The following is a 10,682-nucleotide window of genomic DNA, read 5'->3' as shown; positions in this document are numbered from 1 at the left end:
GGATAAACAAAGTAGTTCGTCTAAACTATAAACCAAGGAGAATAGAGAATACAACTATTAAACAACACATAACATAAGGAAAACACAAATTCATTAATATCCATATAAAATGCAAACACCACAAATAAAACCAAATTGACAAAGTGAAATAAAGGACAGTAAACACAAACACATCCAAAGTCAAACCAAAAAAAAAATAAAAATAAACATGCATGCAAAACGTTGCATTTATTATGAAACTTCCAAATCCATCCATTTTATAACTTTTGCATCCCAACGGTATCTCCCTCGCCAACACTGGTATCAATAGTTGTTTCTTCATCAACCTTCGTCTTGGTTGCAGACATACCAGTGTCATCATCAACATCATAAGTGTCATCCAACTTCCACTTCGGTTTTGCATCAATGATAGGTAAAGAAAGAACCTTCTCGTCAAGCGATGAAAGACGATAACATCTTCATAATTGAAAACAGGGGTGAGCTGATCGGGCGAAGGCGTACACATATCCTACGAATACATTTAAAAAAATGTTTTTAGTGTACACATTTAGATGTCAGGAAATATTATATGTAGCGAAACGGATAGATAGAAAATTGTTTGAAAATAAGGTCGTACCTTTTCGGTTAACTTCAGGCCAGAGGTTGATCCAACTGTTAAAGACTGATGATCGTTAGGCTGTACATGAAGTTAGACATAATGAAATAAGAATGAAATAAATACACAAATGGATTATGTACATTTTAAAGAATGCAAAACAGACGAACAACATGATACCTGACCATGAGCAAGCTGCTTATCAAGCTCATTAAGAACATCCTCGTCATCCATTAGCTTGGTGACACCGTATACATTATATGAGTTTCTAATATTGTAGTCACTAACCTCTACAATGAAAGCAAACTTTTTATCTAATATAATGTTGAGTTCTTCAGGAAATGTGTGCATCGGATCAAGCTTCAAGAAACAGTTAAGGAAATGATTGTAAGTACACATAATCGGAAATCATTTAAGGAATTTAAAAACATTAACAAAACAAAGGTGAGATATTATATGTAAAATTAAGTTTGTGTACTTATAGACTTCATTGTGTATACTCAAAGAATTGAGACTCATGTTGAACCGGCAAAAACTATTTTGATGTTACATTTAATTATCTAAAATATGATAAAATTTGATGTTTTTTTAAAAATAAAACACAAAAGCAAGATAATAAAAAAAAACTCAGCAGTAAACATGACAGTTGCAAAAGACACAAAGGAAATTTTATCGGAGGATTAAGCAAATGTGTAGATTGGCCAAACATATATAGTTTACACAAAATATAAATTGACGTATTATATAATAAAGTCATACATCCACATCAGTGTTCACAAATTGATCTGCAGCCTTATTGAACAAATGTTTAGCATCATGATCAAACAGCGTAAACGAAACGACACCGGTGGTATCTTGGACACGAATTGGAATACGGAATCTGATAAAATAAGGATGATTATTTAAAAAAGTTAACGAAAACAACAACAAAAATTGTTATTATTTAATAAAAAAATATTACTATTATAGAATATAAACTTCTGAAATAGTACATTGGTCTAGCGTTTACGCCTAGAGAATTACAATTTGTACTCTTACATTCATAAACCTTCACTCCATCAACAAAAACCGAAGAAACCTTACGACTACAACGTTTGCAACCATTGTAATACCATTCCTTGTTACCTACTATTGCCTTCACGGTACCAATTATGATGACGTTTTTAGCCTACAAACAAAAACATAACGGAGTTTTTAGTAAAAACACAACTTAAGATGAGACTTTGTAGAGACAAAAGGTTGTGTACCTCCAAAACATTACAAAGATCAATTATTGAATAGAACAGAAAGTTCTTCAAAAACTCATCCTTAACAGTCAACAGCATAGATGAACCAATCGGTTTAGGTATTTTGACATGGACTTGAGACTACTTGAGAGGATATTTCAACCAACCTATTATTTAAAAAAACTCATTCATAAGGTGTTTAAAATAAATAATAATGTCTATATGGAATAAAATTATATTATATTTACATAGTTATAAGAAATTATCTTTTCTTGTAATCAAGCACCTCATATAAGTAATCATTGATCAACAACCTTGAAACATCGTTACCGTAAGAGTTGTTGACATATACATTTTCTAACAAAATGACATTTAGATGTGTTAATTTGAAATTATTAACTATAAAGAATTTGAAAGGTAAAATAAAAAAGTTATAATTGTTAATACCTCCATAGTACTTGACTCTTGCGAATTGGAGGACGATAATGAGATATTCCTCATTCGAGTTGTCGGCAACATATTTGGTAAGTTGTTTAAGATAGTCATCCCATAAAGTGTGAAAAATCTTATTGCCACTACATAACAAAAACTTAAGTTAACACAACTGAATTATTTGATTATACATGATAATTTTTACTATTAATAATACCCCAAGTCAGCAAACTCCATGGTTCTTCGATTTTGATGTTGTGACTCACGAAAGAATGAGTTTTTGTTGGTAAAAAACTTGCTGACATGGCCGATTACATCTGGGGAAAAAATCATGAATAATGAAACATATATTAAACCTATATGTTAACTGTTTTCATTTAATGTATAGAAGTTAAAAGTATATTGCTAATAACGAATCGAACTAACCTATTGTTCCATTCTGAGGTATGTTCTTGGCTTTGATATCATCAAAGGTAGCAAACGACAATCCATAAATGTGACCTTTAAACTCATAGGAATTAGAAAGACGAGTTTCTAATGTGAAACATAGCTTGTGTGGGCTGTCAACATATCGGTATGTTAACAGATTCGCTCCAAGTGAAGCTTTTCGAACAATCAATGACCGATTCTCAGCTAGCCAAACATCATGTTTTGGGATGCAAGCTTTCCTTACATATGCTTGCATTCTATTACCCTGTTACATTATTAATATGACAAACATTATAATTATTACATATATATAATGAGGAATAAAAAAATGGAATAAAAATAATTATATGTGTATATAATAATACCATCTCATCTTGCAAAATCATTTATATGGACCAATCCTCTCCGGGTTTATTGTTGTCCTTCAAACGCCATAGTCTCAGTATACGAACCTTCAGTACACAGTGGTTGTTAGTCACATCCAAATTGTTGAACATCGTAATGTTTGATGGTTCCATGTTACTGTTTCAGAAAGAATCAAATTCAAGCAAGGATTAAACATTGAATAATTAATATTTATACTTTAAACAAAACAAATAAAATTATAAATAAAAAAAATATAAAAGTATGAACAAAATAATAAACCTTCAAAATGACACAAATAAGAATTTTAAGTAATGAAGTGAGAAGTGTGAGAATTTGTGTATTCGGATTATAGTATATATAGATAAATAGATTTTGCTAGAAAGTTTGAATTGTTCCATAAGAAGGAAAGGTTTAAATATAGTAAATTTAGGGAATACAATTAGGGATTTTTGAGTAACTAAACAATAATAACTCATCACTCATATCAATTAAATTATAATTGATGTAAACTTATTTTGGTAGTAATAAATATAGTAAATTTAGAGAATGTAATTAGGGATTTTTCTATAACCGAACAATAATAACTTATATCAATTAAATTATAGTATAATTAGACACATTAAGTTGATTTTGAATTTAAATATAAATCCGTTATAAGTTGTTAGGTTGTAATAATGATATGAATCAATGCAAATTAATCACAATACATCTAAAAATATGCCAAAGTATGATCAATTCCAAATTTAAATTGTAATTAGTGTTTAAGATCTTTTATATTCAATCATATAGATGCAATTTCAATTTCAATTAAACATTATACATTAAATTAAAGATTAAACATACATTATACATTAAACATTAAATTGAACATATAGTATAAAACATTACTCAACATTAAACATATATTTAAACATACTAACCTAAGTTACTAATCTAGAATACAAATAAAAAAAATTAACATATACTGGAATTGAAATTTAGAATCAATTAAACATAGGAAACATATCAATTAACAATTAAACATTAAACATACTAACATAAATTAGTAATCTAAAATAATAAATTGTTTAACCCTACAAACCTGATGGTTTAGTGACCCGAAAAAACTTCGATTGACGGGGAAAACATGCATGGATGTGAAGACATGATTAACAGTATACTTCCATATGCTGAGCAGGTACATCATTATGAATCTACTGAAATCAATCGCCAGATCTAATCAAATCAATCTTTGTCTTCATATAATGGAGCCTTACTTTATCGTCGATCACAATAATTTAGCCAAACTTCAAGGTCGATTACAATTGCAGGATCTAATGAAATAATAATCGGATCGATGTAAAATAATGGTGGAGTGTAAGAGGGATTTCGGTGATTAGGTTAAAAGGAATTGAAAGGAAACCGGGTATTGAAATTGAAATATTTAAATATTGGAAACCGGGTATTAAAACTTAAACTTTAATAGTTGCATTAGTTATTGGTAATTAAATTTTTTTTTAATTTATTTAATTACTAAAAAAATTAAAGAAGTATAAGATATATCTGAAAAGAGAGGGAATAGACCAATAGAGAAACGTCATGTCAACCTAACCTTAATTATTTTATTAGTACAGTGGATCGAAACAAAACAGGTTGTTAAAATGAATGATGATATGGTTAAGAAGACAACACGTGTTGGTGTATAAGGCAAATAGAGGTAGCAACATCCCATTCCCATTCCCATTCCCATTCCCATTCCCATCCATCAAATTTAATTTCGTGTCGTCGTCGGAGTCTGAACCACAGACGACATCTGTGTGTCTCCGATACCCAGATCTAAAATAATAATGATAATAATATTTAAAAAAGAGGTAGGTAGGGTTTTGTTTTGTTATTGGGAAGTGATGGACAATGGAAGAAGGAATTAAGAAAGTTATGTTTTTGGATAATAATAATGATGAGACAACACCGTCCTCTTCATCTTCAACAGCAGCAGCTGATGGTAAACCTCCTCATCCAATCTACCGTCGGTGCCTCAACGGTGGTGGTGACTTGGTAGACTCCTCATCCTCATCCACTATTAAGAACAAGTCTCTCGTTCGACACCCATCTCTGGTAATCAATTCTTGTCATTTCTAGATTAGGTTTTACTGCCCAGATTTCATTTCATTTCATTTCATTTGGCTATATTTTCAGATTGCCATTCTTCTTACTCCCACTATTTACTAATACATACCAAATTTAATCTTTTTTTATTCAAAAGAAATTACAACTCTTTGCTTTTGGAATTCAAATTTTGATTGATTTTCTTCAGCTTCTCTCAGCTGTCCCGTCCTTGGCCTGGGTTTGTTTCACTCTAATTCATCGTTAGAAACTACCTTTTGCCCTAAAACTTCTACCTGGATTTCTCACCCGTTTTTTTTTGTGTCTGGCATACACGGTTAGAGGCCGACCCAAATTGGCTTGGGAAGAGAGGATTTGCTAGACCTGCACCTCCTCTTTGAGGACATGGTTGATGATAGGAGTTCTTGGAGACGTAGAATTAGGGGCTTCTTTTTTACCTTCTTTTGTCACATGGCACTATGATATTTTCTTTTCATATACTGATACTTCTTCAAGGTTTTAGTTTGTGTACCTACTTTTTAGTGCTAAACGATAAAATATTTTAGAGGTACGGTTTGCCTACATCCTACTCTCCCTATGCCTGCTTATAGCTTTACGTGGGATTTTACTGGGTATGGTGGATGTTTTTTTTATTTTTTTTTATTTTTTTTGTGTCTGGCGTATCACTGAAAAAAGCTATTTGGTACCAGTCTTTAGTATTTTGGGATCAGGTTCTAATCAGTTATGGTCGCGGGAAATTGGTACTGTATCAGCATGAAATAAAACACACTAGGTTATTTTGATCAATCACCTCTAGTTTTGGGATTGGATTCCTTGACAAAACATTTGCCAAGGATATTGTCATGTTAAATCACTGAACGTATGCATGTTTTTTGTTTTGTCAAACGCACACAAGGCGTCTCGAACACATGTTAGGCGAGTTCTTACATAAGTGCAATTGAGGTGAGCACCTTGGACCAGGTGCAGGCAAGGCGAGCACTTCGACTGACCCTACCAAAATCAGGCTTAAATCAATCTGAAACAAAGGGCGTAGCCAGCCTGAAAAGGGGTGAACAGCTTGTGCTTCCTTGTTTTGACTTGACTTCGCTAAGTTTCTTTTATAGTAATATCACTTCAAAAAAGTATTATATGAAGCAACGTGGGATCAAACTACAATAAAAAGTAGAACACCTCTTTTTTGGACTTTATTTAAGAGAAAACTATATTTGGACTTTTATTATATTTGTAAAGTAGTATTAAATAATTGATATTCTGTGCCTTTTATATATATTTTTATTGTTATTTTCATTACACTTATCTTTTCTTGGTAGTGTACTTTTTTCCGCCTAGGCGACAAGCTAGCCCTTTTGCGCATTTAGTTACATAGGGACATATGAAATCAGAAAAGTATTTGTTTTTTTTAATAAACTCAACTGGCATGTAGCCAACATGTGAGAATACTTGGCTCACTTGGCCTCTTTCTAGTGGATCATGTATGAAGTTAATAGACATGAACTAGACTTTCCTTGCTTTCCTTAAAGTAAGTTTTTGATGAACTATTTTTTAGTAGAAGCGACAATATATTTAGAGAATTTGCTTGAAACTCAACTACATGTAATTAGATGGGAGTTCTTTTTGTGTTTGCGATACGAACTAAATTATTATTACTTAAGTATTATCATATTAATTAGGATATAAGGAATAAAAGTATATATTTATTTGGCAAGTCTGTTTAGTATTTTATTAGTATTTTTTATTTCTCAATTAATCTTAATTGTATAACTAAGTCTGTAAGGCTGCAATTTGTGTATGCTTTACACTGATTAGTGATTTAACTTTTAAACCCATGTGTGCTATGATGATATCTTTTTGTTGTTAGATTTGTCCCCAAAAAACACGAGGGTGATTTTATTGTTGTTGACTTGTTGTCAAGTCAATTGGTAACTATTATTTGTGCTAATTTGTTACCATAACTTATATAGGGTAGGGGAAGGATTACAGATGCATCTGTTGAACTAGAAGATCGTAAACCTGAGTTCTTACCGATTGTGCGGTCAGGAGGTTGGGCCGATATTGGGTTCCGTGGAACCATGGAGGATGTATATATTTGTGCTGACTGTTTTGTCAATGACTATGGTGGCAAGAATCCATTTGAAGGACCCGCTGCCTTTTATGCAGTATGTTTTCTCATGGTTTTTTTTTTATCTTTACAAAGTTCAGGTCAAACTTGGGTTATGTTTTATCTTTAATAGATTAATTTATTATGGTATTTCAGGTTTTTGATGGACATGGAGGAAAACATGCAGCTGACTTTGCATGTGAGCATTTGCCTAGATTTATATTTGAAGATGATGATTTCCCGAGAGAGATCGAGAGGGTTATTGCTTCAGCATTTGCACAGACTGACTCTGCGTTTGCTGAAGCTTGCATGCTGGATGCTGATCTTGCTTCTGGTACAACCGCATTGGCTGCTCTTGTTATTGGGAGGTTTGGTTCAGTTTTTTTAATGCATTTTAGTTTTCTTCACTGTGTAACCAGATGCTTTTTAAAGGTTGACTTGGTCCTAAACTCTTTCTAAATGCTATCTCTAGAATGTTTTTATTATAACCCATTTGCTTAAGAATCGGGTGTGTGTGTGTGAGAATCGTTGAATAATAGGAGTTGAAGAACCATTTTTTTGCCATTGTTTTCATAACACACACAGATGCCTCAACTTTAAGAGGCCTTAAGTGATTTAAAAATTAGACCTTCTAAATTATAATTGTAAAATGTGATTATTTTTACCTTTCTTTTATGCAAATTCTTCATTTAATCTATACACAATTTCTTGTGTGTATTTTATACTTCATAAGATTTTCAATTTATTTTATTTCTTTTTTGTTAGATGTTTATTTTCAACTCTTTTTGTTGAAAAAACAGTTTTTCATTTAACAACATTAACGGGAATAGTTAATTTTATAATCGGTACTTATATATCACGTTTTTTATGTGTGTTTTTTTTAACATGCTTATCAATGAATAAACTTAAACATCTATGCATAAACATATTTTTTCATCAAGCGATTGAAATTTAATTGATGTAGATAGTCAAAAATAATATTTTTTTTCTGTAATTGATTAGATGAATTTTGGTTTATTATATCTTGCCAAGGGTGGAAATTTCACTTATTTACCTGAAACCTTGATTGTTTTAGTGAAAATATTCATCTTATACACCCTAACACTCATAACTGTAAATGCCTGCAGCTCTTTGGTGGTGGCAAATGCCGGCGACTGCCGGGTTGTTCTCTGCCGCCGCGGTAAAGCAATCGAGATGTCTAAGGACCACAAACCTATGTGCATTAGAGAAAAGAAGCGCATAGAAGCTTCCGGAGGATACGTTGATGACGGTTATCTGAACGGACAACTTAATGTGGCCCGTGCTATTGGTGACTGGCACATGGAGGGACTGAAGCACCAAGATGGTGATGGTGGTGGGCCCCTGAGCTCAGAACCCGAGTTGATGATGACAAAGTTAACCGAAGAGGACGAGTTTCTGATCATAGGATGTGATGGGATTTGGGATGTTTTCATGAGTCAAAATGCAGTTGACTTTGCTAGAAGGAGACTGCAAGAACACAACGATCCGGTTTTATGCAGCAAAGACTTGGTTAACGAGGCATTGAAGAGGAACAGTGGGGACAACTTATCTGCTGTTGTGGTTTGCTTTCAGGCTGAGGCGCCGCGGAATTTGGTGGTCCCATGGGGGAGGCGGGTGCAGCGGAGTATTTCTGCGGAAGGGTTGAAGGAGTTGCAAAGCTTTTTGGATGGTTTGGAAACTTGACCACCCAGGTGGGTTTGTTTTTGTTTTCGTTCTTTTTTCAGTTTTGTTAATGGTACTGTTGTTGAGAAGTTAGTTGTTCAAATGTAACATATGTGGCCGACCTAGGTTTATTGTTGTTCCTGGAGTTTTGACGTGAGTTGTTGATTTGAATCTGTAACCCGGTAGTAGGTAACATGAGTTTTGATCTTTAAAGAAAACCTAATAGTCTCGGTTGCTTCAGTTTTATATCATAATATTGTTGTGCTTCAGAAATATCAAAGTCGCTATCCATTGCGTGTATTTTCATCGTTTGGTACCCTTTTGATCAACAAGGTTTGTTGCATTCCCTCTGGGAGAATGTATTTCAGTTGACGGTGTGATTGACTAGTGATCTCTAGAAACCTTATTATTAGTTTATGTTACTGCCTGTGCTCGACTTCGACCTTAAGTTAGATGATCATGTCTGCTCGAGAACTTTACTTAGTTTCACATAATGTGATTCTCAAGGTTGGGTGCAAGTATGATATGCTAATTATATTGTTTTATAGTTCACTGTCATTTTAATATGCTAAACAACAAAATGAAAATCAACTTTCACATGCTTTGATCGAGCAAGGTAGATAGGATTAGTTAAGTAGTAGGTTGAAACTAGATTGTCACGTGTTAGGAACGAGGTTTTAAGCCGCGTTGTTGGAGAGATTTTTTTTCTTTTTTACTTTTTTCACTCAATACAAGTACAAAACTTTACTTGCATTGTTTGCAAGCAGATGATTAGATAAGGTCTGAATCCAAATCGACTAGTAGACTATCAATTTGGGCAGCCGGCCAGATAAGCATCCAATGAGCGTTGAGGAAATGTAGAAGGTTGTGAATTACTTACACGCCAAGTGTTAATCCATATGCTTGTCTCATAGTTATCAAAAGCTTTAAGCACACTTCAAGGTGCATAAGCCTTGCCTAGGACCTAGGCGCAATGCGAAAAATAAGTGAGAGCTTGAAAAAAAAACGTACTTCAGTTATTAAAAAAAAGCTAAAATATACTCTGCTTTGAAAAAATAATAAATATATACTATAAGTATATAAAATTAGTATTACTTTGTAAATATATTTATTGAATTGATATACTTGGAAATTAAAATCATTTAACTAGTTTCAAAATAAATTTAAACTTTATTAAGATAACTTAGTGTAAAAGAAATATTAACATAAAAAAAGACAGAATTACAAATTTTGTCCTTTAAAATAAGACGAATTACGGTTCGTGTCCTTTTCTAAGTTTCCTTGCAGGCGGTGTACTTTAAACTTTTTTTTCCTACAAGTTTTGTCCTTTACGCTAACTGGGTTAGAAAAAGTCAGTTAAATCCCATCACGTGAGGCGCATGTGAGGGTAGTTTTGTCTTTTCGTCTTACATAATAAAAAAATATAAAACCCTTTCTCTCTCTTCTATCAAACTCTACTCTCTCTCCCTACTTCTCTTTCTTTCTTAATCACCCACCACCACCACCAACTCACCACCACCAGCAACCACTACCGAAATCAAGATCTGGAAGGCGTAAGCTCAGTTTTGCATGGGGTTTCGCTTGGGAGTTTCACTTCCCGATGATTCGCGTGCCGGGATTCGCGCGAAATGGGTTTCCAAATATGGCTCGATAGGTTCATGTGGGGTTTGGATCTGGGTTCTTAATGGTTCGGTCTTGCGGGTTAACTAGCCAGCCGACGGGTTCGGATACGAGATTCACCAGCCCATTT

At 33.3% G+C, this 10,682-nt stretch overlaps 2 protein-coding genes across 2 annotated transcripts; one reads left to right on the top strand and one right to left on the bottom strand.

Annotated features, from left to right (window-relative positions):
- Nucleotides 1-257: 257 nt before the first annotated feature.
- LOC143597307 (uncharacterized) lies at nt 258-3,200 on the bottom strand. Its single transcript, XM_077075843.1, has 10 exons — nt 3,135-3,200; nt 2,680-2,947; nt 2,471-2,570; nt 2,269-2,396; nt 2,108-2,178; nt 1,588-1,763; nt 1,355-1,475; nt 776-955; nt 617-676; nt 258-425 (listed from the first exon to the last, which is right to left on the bottom strand). The coding sequence occupies exons 1-10, from the start codon at nt 3,198-3,200 to the stop codon at nt 258-260; spliced, it is 1,338 nt and encodes a 445-aa protein (XP_076931958.1).
- A 1,626-nt stretch (nt 3,201-4,826) lies between these two features.
- LOC143597308 (putative protein phosphatase 2C 57) lies at nt 4,827-9,218 on the top strand. The gene is made up of 4 exons (XM_077075844.1): nt 4,827-5,142; nt 7,113-7,307; nt 7,406-7,617; nt 8,377-9,218. The coding sequence occupies exons 1-4, from the start codon at nt 4,939-4,941 to the stop codon at nt 8,951-8,953; spliced, it is 1,188 nt and encodes a 395-aa protein (XP_076931959.1). The 5' UTR covers nt 4,827-4,938; the 3' UTR covers nt 8,954-9,218.
- The last annotated feature ends 1,464 nt before the right edge of the window (nt 9,219-10,682 follow it).

This window comes from Bidens hawaiensis, unplaced genomic scaffold (genome assembly GCF_021521415.1).
Source record: "Bidens hawaiensis isolate Kalapana, Puna unplaced genomic scaffold, B.hawaiensis_p1.1 tig00048090_1, whole genome shotgun sequence".
Classification (NCBI taxonomy): Eukaryota; Viridiplantae; Streptophyta; class Magnoliopsida; order Asterales; family Asteraceae; genus Bidens; species Bidens hawaiensis.
The sequence above is the reverse complement of the archived record's forward strand: the minus strand, read 5'-3'. Positions and strand labels throughout refer to the sequence as shown.

Coding starts and splice junctions, on each gene's coding strand:
- LOC143597307 (XM_077075843.1), bottom strand. CDS start 3,200: ATGGAACCATCAAACATTACGATGTTCAACAATTTGGATGTGACTAAC. Junction 2,397..2,470: donor ATGGAGTTTGCTGACTTGGG/GTATTATTAATA, acceptor TTTGTTATGTAG/TGGCAATAAGATTTTTCACA. Junction 426..616: donor GCCTGAAGTTAACCGAAAAG/GTACGACCTTAT, acceptor CTTGACGAGAAG/GTTCTTTCTTTACCTATCAT.
- LOC143597308 (XM_077075844.1), top strand. CDS start 4,939: ATGGAAGAAGGAATTAAGAAAGTTATGTTTTTGGATAATAATAATGAT. Junction 5,143..7,112: donor TCGTTCGACACCCATCTCTG/GTAATCAATTCT, acceptor TAACTTATATAG/GGTAGGGGAAGGATTACAGA. Junction 7,308..7,405: donor GACCCGCTGCCTTTTATGCA/GTATGTTTTCTC, acceptor ATGGTATTTCAG/GTTTTTGATGGACATGGAGG.